Source organism: Chaetura pelagica, unplaced genomic scaffold (genome assembly GCF_000747805.2).
Source record: "Chaetura pelagica isolate M959 unplaced genomic scaffold, ChaPel_1.0 scaffold425, whole genome shotgun sequence".
NCBI lineage: Eukaryota > Metazoa > Chordata > Aves > Apodiformes > Apodidae > Chaetura > Chaetura pelagica.
The window spans coordinates 3259833-3277014 of NW_009953205.1; the positions used below are offsets into that span (position 1 = coordinate 3259833).

The 17182-nt window shown below is 38.1% G+C and overlaps 1 protein-coding gene across 1 annotated transcript; it reads right to left on the reverse strand.

Annotated features, from left to right (window-relative positions):
• Positions 1 to 395: 395 nt before the first annotated feature.
• Positions 396 to 16104, reverse strand: HEATR3 (HEAT repeat containing 3). Its single transcript, XM_009997454.1, has 14 exons — positions 15914 to 16104; positions 14960 to 15047; positions 14148 to 14260; positions 12869 to 12978; positions 12038 to 12178; positions 11033 to 11313; positions 10297 to 10387; positions 7148 to 7305; positions 6050 to 6132; positions 5658 to 5794; positions 3360 to 3448; positions 2429 to 2572; positions 2152 to 2328; positions 396 to 1288 (listed from the first exon to the last, which is right to left on the reverse strand). The coding sequence occupies exons 1-14, from the start codon at positions 15958 to 15960 to the stop codon at positions 1169 to 1171; spliced, it is 1779 nt and encodes a 592-aa protein (XP_009995756.1). The 5' UTR covers positions 15961 to 16104; the 3' UTR covers positions 396 to 1168.
• Between the last annotated feature and the right edge of the window lie 1078 nt (positions 16105 to 17182).

Below are 17182 nucleotides of genomic sequence, written 5' to 3' on the forward strand. Positions count from 1 at the left end.
CTCAGTTCCTGAGCCTTATTTCCAATCCAAAAGACTGAAATCTAACAAACGGAGCAAATTTGGTCTTTGTAGTTCCATGCCTAATACGATGGGCAAGATTTTGCCAAAACCTGGGTGTCTCTGCTAGGGCAGCATCTTAAGAGAAGAGGGGGAGAAAACCTCTCATTTAAAAAATCAGCATAACAAAACGATTGTGTTTGGTTGTGTTTTTTTTTTCCTTAAAAAAGGTGTATGAAACAAACACAAAGCTTTCAATATATGGAAGTTCAGATACAATCTTCATTAATCTGTGACTTTTGTTTAAAATAGCTTCTGTATTTTACAGCTTAAAGTATTAGAAATATTTGAAGAAGTTATTTTTAAGCAATTATAAAGTTACTTTTGATAATACCTCTGTACAAAAAAATACTTACTAGGTTTACTACTTCCCTGAATTCAAATTCATCCTGATGTACAACTACAAGGAAGAAAGTAAACCAGAAGACTTGATTTTCAGAAATACCAATAAAAATAAAGTAAAACCAGGGAGCTGCATATAAGGGTAGGATCCTCTTACACTGATTTCCACAGCAAAAAAAGCAATCATACTGAACTTGTCATAATTGAATCTGAAACAGTTTTTGATAAACCTCATGAAGTAACAGATCCAAGTGCTAACAGACATCTGTATACTTATCACACACTTTTCTTGGGTAGCTCACCGTTAAGTGCCTGTACAGTTCTAGAAATAAGAGCAAATAGCAAATATGAACATTCTGCCACTGCTCAATTCCCTGAAAAATATCTTGAGCTTTTAAACTTTTGTCTTGATCTGGCACATAACTGAGAATATTCTCTAAATTACTTTTTTGTGGAATTACTAGTTCTCCACCAGGATAGGAGAGGATTTCTAAACAGTGACAGTGGTGCTACATACAGACCCCAGGGCTGTTAGAACACATTCTTAACACTGCTAACACTTAACCTCAAAGTACATTCTGTTTTTTTATGCTAATGTGACTTTCATATTGCATCAACCCAGAAGTATAAAAATACTGAACATAAAAAATGCAGCATAAACATGAAAGCAAAACTGCTCTGCTCAAGAAATTTTAGAAGTTGAAAACAGTTATATTTTTGGAAAACATTAGTCAGGAAGGAAAACCTTAATTTAAAGTTCCTCGATGGTTCAAGTTGGGGTTTTCCCTAGTGTCTCCTGATATGCAATGAATCTTCTCAAATTCATCTTCACGTTGTCAAGAACACACAGCTGATCTGTACTATATTGGCCTTTTCCTTCTTTTCGTATCTGTAAAAGCAAAAAATACACACTTTACTAATGGAGAAGTTTCTCCTATCAGATCACCTGAAACTTATAGTAATTGGATATGTCTTCTATCTACATGATAGAACTCCAGCTTGTCCTTGTGTGCACATACACAGCTAGCAATTATTTCTGCAAGTCAATTTACTATACATCTCTGCCTAAAATTTGACTACTTCAGCACAGTGTTTCACTCATATTTGAAACATGCACTTATGTTCTGTAGCTTTTTACATGAAAGACCTTGCATACCTACCTATGCTTAGCTTTCAGAGTATGAAAGTCACTCCTGATGATACTTCTGACTAAAGAAATAACATTCTGCAGGTCACTCTCCATTTAAGATAAAGCTGTACTTAAAACTACAGTTTGGAATTTTGGCCTTGTGAATCTTAAAATAGATCATCTATTCTGTACTTTCCATTAACCAACAACAGAACAAAAATGTCCACCTACAGCTAGTTAAAAACAAAAGATGTCAACGTAACTTCAGAAGGAACCTCTCTCCCCCGAGTCTAGCTCATCTCCTCCAGAGACATGTGTAGCTTTTTTTAAAAGGGTTTTAGAACAATGATACAGTGATTTGGGCATCAATAATGCTGATGGTGTAATGCAGATGTTGCAATGCACCCTTGATGGTTCCATGAACTGCAAAGTAGGTGTATTTACTCTCCTCTAAAGCAGAGTATCAGGAATACAACTATTTGGTTTCTTTTTTCTTTTTTTCTTTTTTATCATCTTATTAAGCCACACATTCCTGCTTAATTATCACTTCTAGCTGCCCAAATCCCAAAGCTTGAACCCACGTGGTCTGTTGAGACCTTGAACTGGCTGCATTTGATGCCTACCCTCATTTTGAACACTGGCTGAAATTCTTTCAGTGCTGGAAGCAACTTGATCTGTACCGCTGCCTTTTCTGCTTCTTGACCATCTGCAAATACATCAAAAAGTGCATCCAAGGCTTCCCCTGCTACCACAAGAGAAGATTCCTTCATAGCAACCTCAAGAAGAAATTTTCCAATCATCTGAAAAGAGAGAAAATCTGATTTTTCCAGCAATGCTTAAGAAAATTGAAAGAAGTATAAAAACTGTTGTAGGCTTGCAATGCAAAGTTTGCCTCCTCACCTTTAGTGTTTCAGCTGTATCTTGCCCTTTTGCCAGGACACTGCCAGAAATTCCAAGGATGCTCACTACGTTCACTCTGACACTGGCATTACTGCTGTGAATACCAGCTTCACATAAAGTCAACAGCTGCTCAGCAGTCATACACTGTTCAGCAAAGGGGAAAGAAAAAAACATAACAAGGATTATAAGATATATTTATATTTTCATGAAAATTTTCAGTTATAATGTTTAGATCATTTGCTTTTACGGAACACAGGCAAACGTGTAACAGAGAAACAGAGACCTGCCTTATGAAAGCCATATGAACTCTGAAAATGCAATCAGCAAGAAAACAGTTAAACTCTCCCTTTTGACTTCTTAAGCTGCTTCTTCCAGAACATAACCAAAGCTGTCACGAAGCTAAAGGAAAAAGATCTGGGCTCAAAGGGATTTTCACAAACTTCCCCAGCTCAATAGTTATTTTCAACTCATTACAACTTACAGTATAGAAGTTTAGTTTTCAGTTTAAAACCAGGAAGGACCAACAGATCATCTGGTATTATGTCTTGTATAACAAACTGTTATACTTCATTCCTGTATTGAGCTAATTCACGTCCAACCAAGATTTCAGAAAGACAACCAGCTTAAACTAGGTGACATCAGGAAATAGACTTCACATTTCTAGGTGCTTATTTACTAAATGCTTCTCATTATATCCTTCTCCTAAAGTTACTATCTGTGGCTTATTGCTATTTAGGTTTTGAAAACCCTTTCATATGTTTACATGTTAAGGAGGAGATAGATAAAGTATTTTTAAGGTGCATGAAAAACACAAAGTGTGAATTCACTTTTTACAGTTACTGAAATTTAGCACTTCACTTAAACAGTTTTGTTTCAGAAACTTTCTCACGTTAATTTGAACCTACTAGAGCAGGAGTTTGAAGGCTTTTACCTGAGAGATGTTCTTTGATGCCATTGTTTGTAGAAGAGCCCTCAAAGCACTGGTTATGGCTTCCAGGAATTCTGTGTCTGTAAGGAGTTCTGTCAAAGAATTGAACCCAGAGCCAAAAGTTAAACAGGGAGGTGAAGGATACAAGAAACAAAGAAATAAAAATTCTTTAATCCCTTAAATGTTCCTCCAGGTACTACCACAAACAGGAAGAGCTAGATTTGCAGAGGCTGGTCTTTGCAGGTTGTAACCATAGTGATTTGTTTGAATTCAATATAAATTGCATCTGGAGGTTAGACCACAGTTGGTCCTCAGTTGGTCCCTGGTTATGACGCTTGTGTGACCTAATGTGTGGTACAAACCACTGCAGTCAAAACAGAAGCCTGAAAACTGGTATCACGTGGAGGCCATCACACAGGAACTGAGAAAACTACAGCAGCTGACTCTGGACTTTAGCTCCTTCTGTCTTCTAAGCAGGTTTTTTAGATGCCCAGAACACTGGACTCTCTCCAGTTAGTATAAAGAACATGTTTTCCAGGGCTTAATAATCTTTCAGAAATTTACATTATCCTTGTTTAATTACAAACTCATCAATGCCAGCCACCATCTTCAATCATCTCATCATCTTCACTTCTTAAAGCTTTTTATTTTCCTCTAATATGCTTTTATTTTCTGGACTACTCCAGATTCAGAAACTTGATTATTTCATGTATATCTCCTGCTTTCCCATGGAAGCAATTAGATCTATATCACTTTTTTTCACCCTGTAAACCACAGAATTCCTTCTAACCACATGTTGTTATCAACTCGTTCTAGCAGTTTCCATTACATACCCTTTAACTGTGGAAAAAAAATGGCATGTTACCGAAAATGAATGTGGGTCATTAAACTAACTTAATAGCATCCTCTGTCATCAGCTACCCACATCTTCAGTTTCATCTAAGAACCTTCTGACTATTGCAAGGCATAACATGTGGACCCTGAATTCTTACAAGTCCCACTCTTTAAGCATAAGACAAATACTTTATGTGAACTTCCTTGTATGTGTCTTCGTACTTATTTTCATTTCCTGCATTTTAGGCTGTCGAGCACTAAGCTCTCAGTAATAATGTTCCCATAGACTGATCACATACTCTAAATGACATGGAGAAAAAAGTGTGTTTTGCAGCCAGATGCATTTTCAATCATCAATGCAGGGTCATATTATGCACTAGAGCAAAGAGGAACTATGTACACTCATTTGTGGCTACAAATAAAGATGTTTGAAGGAAGGGAAGAAAACTGAGCTTCTCAAGCTTCTAAGAGACAAGAAATGAGAAAGCCATGCATATGCTAGACATCAACAGATCTGTATCATGAAAAATGTCTTCTGACAATTTTGAGAGTTGGCAGGCTTCTCCAGGCTCTAAGAATACCTCGTATTTTCTGAAAAGCCATCATTACTGACCTTAAAACAAAACCAGATTATCAGAACAGTCTGAATGAAGCAGATTGTTGCATAAATGCCCCAATGGTAAAACTAGAATGATGCTGATCCAATGTGTAAGATTACAGAAGGCAGCTGGAAATGCTAACTGCTGCCTATCTACACTAGTAGGCCACCCAACAACACTGATTCCAGCAAGTCTGTGGGGAAACCATCACAGTATCGAACTACCACCATAACAGGTAGTTAAACAGTTCAACACTTAGCCATAAAAACTTTGCACATTTTCTTATTCAAATGTATTTACAATGTGCAATCATATGCATAAAGCATACCCTGAAGACAAGATGGCCACTACCTTTCCTACTAGAATTAGCATGCACATTCTGGAGATTTTTGCAACAACCACCTTTGCCATCATTTCATAATATTCCTAGAAAAAATGATGTGAAGGACTGTGTGAGATACCCTTTTTTTCATATATCTATTTAGGCAAGTTAGCACATATTAAATGAAAATCTCTTGTCTTCTTCATGGCTTGTCTGAGTGATAAAAATTGTTTTTGTCACAAATATGATCAAGCAAACATTTCTGGTGTCACAGCAAGGCAGGATCATCCACTGAGTGACTTTCTGCAAACACACACAGATGGAAAGCATATTCTTGGATTAGGAGCATACTTGCTCAAGAAGCAATTTGGATAAACACATCTTATCAGGCTACACTGTTTTGTCAGCACATTTCTGACATTCCTTCTTTTGAAAGACCAAAGGGATAAAATTAGTAATAAAATAGCATTGAAACTTAACAACATACGTGGCTTCCTTGTATCTATACAAAACAGGTCAGCAGGCCGTCTTTACTAAACACCTTACCTGTTTTAGAAAAGATGAGCTGTGAGAGATGCTGTGCAAGAGACTGAAGTGCTGAAGCTCCTCCAAGACAATCCACATCTGACACTAACAAAATGCTCTGAAGACATGTTAAAGCTCTACACTGCACTGCATTCAGTCTGAAACAAACAAACAAAATCCACTTAGCAGATCTTTGAGAACAGATGTCGAAATAGAAAGACGAATCTCAAATTACACAGGCTGTGATGCAATGTGCAGTGTACACAAACATTTTTATGTCTTCATTCAAAATCACGGATCAGATCTGCCATTGTCCAGATCTTAAAAGCAACCCAAGAGGGATAATCCTTCTAAGAGTTCCAAAACAACTGAATATACATGAAATATATTAAGAGAGACAATGAAGTTCCTACTTTTTGATTAATGGTTTCCAAGATGGATTGTGCATACAGATGTCTAGAGCAACACTGTTCGGAAAAGCAGTTTTTTCAAGAATCTGGGGAGGGGAAAAAGAAAGGTTTAGCAAGGAAGCTTTTTTTTCTTAGGTGTGTTTGCAGGGAAGATTAAAATTTTAGCTTTATGTCAAACAGATACTTCAAGCTACATATTTAAAAACTTTCCAGGTAATAAGTGTCTCACCTCATAAAAATGCTAGAATCTCCTCAATCACTCAATTGGTGCAATTATACACTTGGTTTAGCATAATGTATTTTAAGTATCTAACTGTACTGAACAAAAGGTGATTTTCTAGGTCTCTGCTATTCTTTTTTATTTACATCTTTCTTACAGAATCTGCTACAGAATTTTCAGATAGCAGCAAGTCTGAAGATCTTACCCCAAAACTTTGATGCTATAAAGTACAAAACTCCTGGAACATATTCATCTCACTCCTTGATATTTTGGGACAGAATTCTACCACTCTGCTGAACTAGCATAATGACTGATTCAAATTACAAACTTCATTTTTACAAGCTCAAATAAGAATGAACAAAACAGTTCTGAAACAAGAACATCTGAATTCTCATCTGTGTCATACTTCAGATACTGTATAAAACAGGAAAAAGAGAACTTGCACGTTTTAGTACTGACTATTGCCATTCCCATATGTTACTTCATCTCACTCAACTAACATGGAAATCTGGCAGTCATGTTTCTACTCAAAGTTTCGTTTCTTCTTGCAGGTCATCTTTTTCATGTCCAAATCAAGGAACAATAACCCTTGTATTTTGGAATAGTCAAATTTAAAAAATACAAACAACCAAAACCACACCACCACATTTCTGAAGCACATGAACCTTCTATTCCCAGTTACATTAAGAGATTTTTTAGGTTGAGACAGCTCATGTGATGTTGCTCCACATCTAGCCCAAAAAATAGTGAAGCTAAAATGATTTTTTAAATATTCCTTTTCTCCAGATGGATTGGGATAATTGGTTTGCCTAATCTGGGATACAAACCAGGCACAAGGGAAAGATGGTACCATGTGCTGGAAATTAAATCAAAGACAGTACCTTCTTTGGAATGAGGTTGTTCAGAAATGCTGAGTTGACCTCATCAGAGAGGCACAGGGGTGACATTAGCAGCCCATTCCCCTCGTTGTATGAGTTTTCCATAAACAAGTCACTTTCATCACTGCTGGAGAGTTCTTCCCATTCCTCATCAGAGGGATCTGAGAACAGAAGATACTTATAAATGTAACAGCACTCATGCAACAGGTATCCTACTCAATTATCCTTGACTCAAGCTCTTGGTTTAGCAGTCTTTAGGCTCTTGGGCTCTATGAAGTCCACACAAACCAAGTGCCACAATGTCACAGTTCTAAATACCTGTGTTTAAATAGCTTTATAAAAAAAAAAAAAAAATAAAAAAAAATCTATTTTATATTCACTCAAGCAACAAGTATGAGAGAGGTTCTTCATACACAGGAACTTCATTCTGTGAAATGAACTATGCTTCACTTAAAGATATTGGAAAATGTATAGAAGAAAAAAAAGCATTTCATAAAGCACTTACTAAGATTTTAAATTGGATTATACCATTTTACTTTTTGAGGAAGATTCAAGTGTGCAAATACACCAGTTTAACTCAACTTGTTTACTAACTGCAATTCATTTAAGGCATTGGTTTCCTCCGGCAGTACTGAAGCCACAGACAGATGTCCTCTGATTGAGCACCAACCGGCTGGATGAAGATGTTACTGTCACCATAGCAAGGCCAATTGAAAGGAAATGACTACAAAAAACAATCCAGATCATCTCTCTTGGCCATTTCAGGCAACTTACTTTAAGTAAACTAGTTATATAGTTATAAACCTGAAGTAGGATATATTTATATGATACTGTCCTAGCAGATCTGTAAGGTTACCAACAGGCACAGCTACTGCAGAGTGAACAATCTGTCCACAGCTTAAGGCAAACGTGGCCTGACAAGCACAAGCCAAGTCCATCATTTATATTTAAACTGATATTTCTATGTCCACGGGGTTTACACTGATTTATCTGAAGTTGTTTTAAACCTGGTTACATTTTAACTGGTGTGACACTGGTGTTTACGCAAGTCCTAAGTCTACAAGTTGGACTGATCCTCCTTCCTGACAGGTGAAAGCTCTGCCTGTGTACATAGGTCAGGATATTTAACTACTGTGACCAAAAAATACCATGTTCACTCCCAAGTCATTTTGTCTGACAAGGCAGATTCACGTGAGATCCAGGCAATGCAGTAATTATGGTACATGCCCTTTTTCTGTGGCAAAATATAAATCCATTCACTTAAAGCACAGCAAGAAAAGCCTAAATGAATGCATTTGACCTGCACTGTGCAGCAGCTTAAGGATTTGTTTGAAGGTGATGACTACTGTTTATCTGATGCAAAGGAACTCCAGGCTGTGGCAACTTCATCATGTGGGCATCTTCTTTTGCTTATGGTAATAACCAATTAATTCTACAGCCATAACATCCTAGTGTTAACAGCCTTTGCATGAGAACAGTTTTCTTTCATATGCTTTATCTACCCACAGTAGCCACAAGCATGAAAACAAAGCAGACAGCCCCATTTCAGTCTCTTGCCTCTTCCAAAAAAATTCCATCTGCATCTTTAGAGAGCAAAGCAAACAAAAACCTCCTTTGAAAAATAAATCATAACTATATGAGCTGACCATGCAATTCAGCAACAAGAAAGACAACAGTTGTCCTGTGTTCACAGTGAGTGACCAGGGCAGAGCAGGAACTGGACTCTGGACATCAGCCCAAAAGTAAGATCAGATATCTTGTAATGTTCTTGGAAATATAGCAGCATTTCCAATGGTAATCCCATCTTAAAACTAGCACTGGTTATCTACACACTACAGACTGGACAGCAATGCTGGAGTCTCCTGGCTTCCCTCCCATATGCCCATTATGTGGAGAGCACTCTGCTGCTTCCAAACGCCAGCCAGCGTTCAGTAAAAACATCTCTTGCCAGCCTGGTTATTTCCCTCAGTTCTGTAGCAAGCTGAGTGTTTCTATGAACTCAGCATAATGGCTAAAGCTATTTTAGTCCTCAAATAACTTGAAAATTAAATGAACAGCTGCCTCTGGATTCCTCTTAATTTCTACATACAATGTTTCTGTCTGCCCATGAATGGGTAAAGCACTGTAGTGAAATACAACACAATCAACCTTACATTACACTGAGTGAATGGCAGAATACGCAGCTTATCCACAAGAGATTTTCCAATTAAAGGGGAAAGCTTATGAATTACAGCTCATTAGATGAAAAATGCAGTTATGAAAGAAGCTTCATATACTAGGTGCAGAATTTCCTTGAGCTTTCAGAGAAAAAAAAAAAAAAAATCACCATTGGGAATATCTGGATATTACTGCAGATTTTATTAGAACCTGAAAGATTTCCTTAGAAAGTATCTCCTACACAATTACTTTTGCATTAGGCTCTCACACTGTAGCAATTACAATTTTCAGGTTTTGGAGGAGCACTTTGGGTTTGGGGTTTTTTTCTGTTCATTTTAAACAGAATTTGAGAATAACTTCTTTGTTTTCCTGAAGATCTGGAGAAAAGCAAGGAAAACTGAGTGCAAGAGTTCAGAATATCTGCTTGCCACTTCCCCAGAGTACCACCCTTTCTTTTTCCTCCAAAAAATCCCATAAAGGTGGAACTCTGAACAGTCTAAATCTGAATTGCTGGCAGATGTGCATGCAAAAGCTGTCTCTCCTTCTTTTGCAACACTTGTATCAAAACTAAATCAAAATTAAGAGTATCTATCTACTTCTAAAAAACTGATGCTCCAGCCCTGCAACAGGATTCACACACATACTGGGTCAGATGAACATTCAGACCACTCTAAGTGAATAAAGAATTTGCTCTAATACTTCTTAGGAAATCTCTCTTCAGCACAAGTGTTTTGTTTTTTTTTCTTAAATGCTGGCACACGTAGTATCATGCAAGAAATGTGTAAGCAATAGAAATTACTTAAATGAGAAAAAAACCCTTAAAATAGTAATAGAACTTACAATCCAGTCTGCCCCCAAAAGAGGGTATCAGGAACAAGCATATGTGTATTCGCCCTTAAAAGCCAAGATCACCAAACAGCAAAGTAAACACGACCTATTCTAGAAACAAAATGCACCACACCACTCACTTGCAATGAAAAGAGATTTCTACAAACCTTCACTGCAGCACATATTGACAATGATTTCCAGAGCAGTCTGCTGAGCCATCAGTAAAGCTGTCACTTCTTTCAGTTCCCACTTATCAGACTATAAAAGAAAAATATGAACAAAATTTCATTTTGTAAAACGAAATGAAACATTTCAGAGCAATTTTACATACTCAGGCTGTCAGTTAAAAATACAATCCAGCCATTTCCTCTTCTCATCCTGCCCCATTTAAAAAAAAGGCAAACAAAACCAAGAGGCAAACAAACCCATCACCTTTGTGCTGGCTGCTTCAAAACAAACTTCTCCTTCAAGAAATTCCACCTGCTCTCAAGTTGTAACAGGTAAGATTACCTAATATTAGCTAAAGCCCTAGCAATTATTTCTGTTATTCATCTCATGTAGGCAACAGTGAATGCTTTGGTTAAACTCCAAGCCACCTCCACTCCTGACTGAAGGGTTACAACCATCCAAAGACTCACTCAGAAATTCCTGCACCAGCCACAGGGAGAAGCATCAGATGAGCCAATGCCTTCCACTAGAGGAAGACAATGCAAACAGAATTTCCTGAGGTGTCCTGCAGTTTGCCCGCATTTGAATAAGTTGAGCTGAAATTCTCCAAGCTCAGCTTTGAAGTTTTAGCAAAAACAGTCACACCATTTGGGACTTCTAACTAACACAGAGCCAGCTACTCTAATGCTCAGCCAAGGGCACTAAGCTGTCCAAGAGCCAGCCAGCCACACTTACTGGAAGGAGGTCTGAAACGTCACTTTCTCTTCTGGCTTTTCCTTTTGGTGTTTCTTCCATGTCATCTTCAATCCAAGCACAGTTGTCTATAACATCACTTATGTTTTCCTCAGTTTCTGCCTCTGCAGGAAGTTTTAACCTGTTTTTTTCAGCTTCATTCATATGAATAATTGTTTCACCAGCATCTATTGCTAATGATTCTGAAAAAACCTTCAGAATGGCATTAACCATGCTTCCCAGGCTGCCTGGTGGAATGGTGTCCTTGATGTTCCAGATAGTGCCTAAACATAAGACAGTTGAAATATACAAGTCTATTAAAAATCCTCAATTCCCAGCTCTGTAATAGCCAAGTATTTTCTAAGGACAAAGCCTCGACTAGTTAAAAACACCCAGTGCTTATATTTCAGTATGAGTCTTTAACTCTTTTCTCTACAGACTTTTTTTTTTTTTTTCTGTTTAGCATTTAATATGCTAAACTGTAATAACTATGTTATGCCCACATCTGAAACTTAAGCAAATTTCAGCATGTAATGATATACAAAATATTTATGCAAAGTTATCTTGGCAACACATTTTTTTCCTGTGATAACAAATCCATATGAGGTATTAATTTCCTAAGGATTCTCAAAATTAAACTGATTTATATACGCCAGTATCAAAAAGAAAAACATGACTGAGCATTTGATGTGGAAAGAAGAATGCAAGGTAAAAACTTACACCTGTTAAGATCAAAGCAATTCCTCTATAAGTCATCGTTGACTCATTTTACTGTTGAAAACCAAATGACCACACTGAGAGGCACTGATTTCTAAAATCAAACATTTAAGACATTTTTGAAACTCGTTGCAAATATTTGGTTACTCCAAAATCCAATCCCAAGAAACACTAATAACCTCATGAACTATCTACAAGGCTTTTACTATCCAGATTATAGCATAGAGGATGAAGCTTTGTCATCCCATCCTCCTTTACCTGCAGAGCAAGGAATGCCCCCAAGCATCATACCTGCTATCAGTGTTCTCAGAAGGACATGCTTCATTGTGCTTTCCGGACACAACATCACAGTTTCCAATACTTGATGTGCAGAAGCATTGAATGAAGAAAGAAGATCTGGATTATCTTCCGTTACTGCCTGCAAGCAGTTTGCTGCAGTGAACAAAACAGCAACAAAGATGATTAACAAACCAAAGAGTACTTCCACTCTGCTAATAAGAAAGCATTATCTTCCTGAAAGCAAGAGTAATGAAACAGACACAGTAAAACATTTCATGTAGCATCATGTTGTAATTGTATGGCACTGTCCTTCACAAACTGTGTTTTAGATTAGAAGACATTCTCTGAGAAACCTGCATATATCACAGGTAGGACAGCACCACATCAAACATGGAACTAGCCATATTAACATCAGTTACTCAAAATTAAATTTCTCCATTGTATACTGACTAGGGAAAACAACAACACTACTAATAAAAACAGGTTGAAAGCAATAGTTGCTTGGGCTTTTTTCGATGCAGTATGTGCTTTGTTTTTTTACAAATTAAATTCTTCATTACCAAAACCAGAAAACAAAATTAAAAAACAGCCTTGGCCTAAAGCCTACTTTCCACAATTTTTTTCCTCATGTGTAACCACCAATAAGCCATTCTCCTTTGGACTGAAAACAAGCACAACAGATGTCAACTTCTGAATGATGTGCTCTTAAGAAAGGAAGCCAAAGTCTCACATTCAGTGTAAAGTTTAAATAACACTGAGAGGATGTGACATCATGTTAAAATTCATACAGTAAACAGAACAACCCCAAACTTCAAATCCCTATCTCAACTTTTTATCACTTACCAACTGAAATAGCCAGATCCACATTTGTGGAAAATTTCTTCATGTAATGTAACACAGCCTCCAGACATCCTTCTTTATTGAATATGGATACTGCAGTACTGTTGCATTCACTAGTGCACAGAAGAGATTATACACTATTATATTTTTAAAAACTACTCAAGAACTACACATTAGTCAGAGTTGCCCTTTGTTCTCGAGGTCATGATCAAGTCTACATAAAAAGAAGAGGCTGCAATACCCTGGACACGTTTGAGGAAAGCTGGCTTCTGCCAGCTGCTTCCTCACACACAGTATTCGGGAGCCTAAGTACAGCCTCATGAGGACAGAGCCAGCCAGAGTGTGAAAAGCAGCTTATAGCTGTGGGCTACAAGCCAGCCCAGGGCTTTCTGCAGCCATGGAAGACTTCATCCACAAACGCACTGGCAACAGAGTGGGCTGTTGCCTCTCACATCAAATCAGTCACTGCAGAAGACAACTGCTCTTTGCATTCAGCAATGTATGCTAAATCACTGCTACATGTGACATTTACTTTAATTATCTAACAGTCAGATTTGTGTTTCTTCAAGTTTTCAAAGCTATTCCCATTTTTAAACTAAATATATTAATACAAGACAAATTCAAGCTAAAAACACATGGGACCTAACTGGCTCTATAGGCCTTAAAAAATTTACTTTTGAAAATACTATGTCTCAGAATCAACACCAGCCCCAGTTTCATCAGTACCAAACAACAATGAAGCCACAACTTCACAGTCATTCCCACAAAGTTCAAAATACTGAAATGATTTATAGCACACAATAATTATGCTTCCTGCTCCAAAGCATTTCTGTCTATAAAAACAATAAAAAACAATGAAGACCAATGATTGCTGAGTCAGAGTTACAACAAGGGATCATGCATTCTGTGTAAGGTGCTGAGCAAGCAGTTTCTATATTGTTCTAGATTCCAATCCTAAAAAATCAATTTACAAATAAGGCCTCAAGCTACAGTCCATACACAAAGGCAGCTTCATTGAAATACTGTACAGTACAAAGTAAAATCCTGTGACCAAAGTGTATAATGATAGAGCTGCCACAAAACAAACAGAAACAACACAAACTTCAAGGAGAACTTTCAGAACAGGCTTGTGCACTTTTAAAACCCTTCACTTACAAAAGTATCAGCAACTGAGTATGCCTTCCCAAGAAATAACAGTAAATTCTTTTCTGCCACCATTAACATGCTCCTTTTCAGGAATAATTTCTCTCTTCTAAAAGGCCAGTATTAACACAGCACTTACCAGACATTCCACAGCAAATTAATAGCCTCGTTGGCTATGTCTTCAATATAATTTTTGTCCATATCTCTGCGTTTCTTTGGAGAGAGCTGATTAGCATCTAGTCCAGTGCTACACTACAACCAAACAAGAGAACCAGCAATTTTAGAACCTGAAATGCTGTTTCTTGCTAATACAGTCTCTATGCGATTTTAAACAGTTCTTTCTAATCACAAAGATTAATTCAGCTAATATCTTGCTGTATGCTACAATAATGCTACTACCCATATTTACAAATGGGAAAAAAATACTCAGAAAATGAAGGCACTGCTCAAGACTGCTCAAAGACAGAACATGACAGAATTCATTGCAGTTTCCAAACTGCACAGCAACACTTGAACCAAACAAAGAATAGGTGTTCAGTACAGATTATTTTACAATAGCAGTAACCATGCAACTGTAAATCCAAGCTTTCATTTAGACAAAACTATGTATCAAAAAAACTCACTGGAGTAATGTTGCAACATAAATGTTGGACTGACAGAATAGACTTGGTTTTGACTAATGTTCCAGACCCAAATTCTCCAGACCATTTATGCAAAAATCATCCTAGGCAGCAAACTTTACCACAGACCCAAGTTAGAAGCTCAGGAGGGAGAAGCAAGTGTTGTGAAATCTCTGGAGTAATTTTTGTACTAGTAAACCTACTAAACTGTGTTTCTTTTAAAGATCTTTCAAATACCCTATCTTGAGAATGGCTACAAAAATTGAACTGTTTTCAATGGGATAATTCAAGGGCTAGACCAGTTTTAAAAACAGAACAAAAATAAACACACCTCCTTTAGGAGTGCAACAAGGGGTGTCATGATGTCCTTTGTCACCATGTCATCACAGACTTCAAATCCTCCACAAGCACTCAGATTCCTGAGGGAAAAAAAACATTTTTTATCAGATACAATACATATCAGGAATGTTTCAAAAAACCTGTATTCAGTATTTCTTCTCTAAGGGTTACAGTACATTTTGTTTTAAAATCAATCTGCCTAATTAGTACCTTTAGTCTTCTACCTTGGTAGTGCCAGAAGAAAAAGAATAATTTCACTTACTTGTCCAGCATAGCTAGAAGGTTTATCTGTACTAAAACATGACTTCTGTCAGGTACTACACAGTGTAAGATACAACATGTATGTTAACAAGTATTAGCATTATGGTTTTGTACAAATAGAGCAGGCTGTAGGCCTGTCCACAGAACTGTTCGACACAAGTTTCTCAAAAAGCCAGCTATGTGCATTCATTCTCTAAACCACCACTCCTGCAGTGTTATCAAGACACAAAATGCCAGGCCAGTTGCTCTCAAATTACCTATATTTCTTCACACAACTTGTTTCTATCCCCTAACATAAGAACAGAATCATAGAAGCATCGAGGTTGGAAAAGACCTTCGAGATCATCAAGTCCCACCATCTGCCCTACAACCCCAAATCACTTAACCATCTCCTGAAACACCACGTCTACCTGTCTTTTTAATACCTCCAGGGACAGAAAGCAGCACATTCTACTGGGAGCAGACAAAAAGGGACTAGCTCCCTTAAACTCTGGTCCTGACATGGAAGCCTGGCAGGCTGCTGCAGCAGGAAAGGCCCCTCTCTTGGGGAGCCTGACTGATGCAGACAAAACGGAGCTGAAACAAGAAGCTGGCATTCAAGTTCATGGCTTTTAGCAGCAGAAACCCACTCTTGCCTTGCCCGTGCCAGAAGCACCTCACTCCAGCAGGCCAGACAGGCGCTTACCGCAGAGCGCCCGCAGCCGTCTCGCGGACAGCCAGGCTGGGATCCATCAGCAAGGGGCCCAAGCACCGGACAACGTCTCTCTGCAGAAAGGCTGGGATGACCTGCTTCTGCTGCAACAGCTTGGAAATACTGGCACAGGCATACTCTCTCACCTCAGCGTTTGGGTGCTGCAGCTGGGGAGACACAAGCAGGGCAGATGAGGAGGGAGGGAAAAGGCAGCTGCAAGGTTTTGCTGGTCTGCCTTTTGATTTGCAGGCCCAGCCCTTGTAGCTCCTGTTTCACTGCTCCTGAACGGGATAAAGAGCTTTTAACTTCCAGGGAAGTTTATAAAACTTTGCCTGGCTTATGGGTGTTAAGTATATGACTAGACAAATACTATTCTGGGTGTTTTACAAGAGGCATCATTCAGACACAGGTGTGACACTAGCTGGCAGTGCTGAGACCTCATATCCACTTTTAATTACCATGTTTAATAAAAGCGCAAAGGAGTCTGCGTGGGAAATACTATCAAGGATGTACAACGAGACATAACACATGCTAATGTTAAAAATAACTCTGAAGAATCAAAAAATATGAAAAAAAAACTGATGGCCTTTAGAATGAAAGCATCCCTTTAAAGACAAGGAGAAAACATTCTCCATATCCACAAGATGAACACTGACTTGGCACGATAACAGAGGTTTACTTGAGATACAAGAACTGCACACCATAACAATAATAAACCAGCAGAAGTGCCTGTCCTGGAAGGCCATGGAGTTAATTGAAAACCTAATACAAAAGATCAACACCAGCTGAAGAGCAGAAAGGAAAAGAGTGGCACATTAGATCCCCCCTCACTGAAACTGACAGAGGCCTTTCAGTGAATTCTCACCTCTTCAGCTATGTTTACTTCTAACATATTTCTCTTCTTTTTATAAGAATAAATAGGTCAGTCCAGACCAATTATCAGGCAGCAACTTGTTCAGCGAGTTTCAGATAAGTTAAGTGAACAAAGGGGATTTATTTACTCAAAGGAAAACAAGGTTTTTACTTCAGATTTAAGAAAAAAAAACCAAAACGTGCAGGAGGAAGTTTAAACTACAGTTTTCGTCTGCAGTCCTTAAATCCAGGAACACTGCCAACAAACGGCCAAACGCATTACTTTTCCAGATTTTCTATCAGTTACTTTTTACGTGTGGATACCGAGCTGACGGCTCTGGCTACCTGCAGGAAAACGCCCGAGCGAGGCAGGCCGAGCCAGGCACCGCAGGAGCCCCCTGGAAGCCGGGC

Excerpts from the sequence above, each read along its gene's own strand:
- HEATR3 (XM_009997454.1), bottom strand. The coding sequence starts at position 15,960 with ATGGATCCCAGCCTGGCTGTCCGCGAGACGGCTGCGGGCGCTCTGCG. Across the intron at positions 14,261-14,959 it reads TTGTTGCACTCCTAAAGGAG|TGTAGCACTGGACTAGATGC; the intron begins GTGTGTTTATTT and ends GTTTGGTTGTAG. Across the intron at positions 3,449-5,657 it reads GCTCATCTTTTCTAAAACAG|AACTCCTTACAGACACAGAA; the intron begins GTAAGGTGTTTA and ends ATTCTTTGACAG.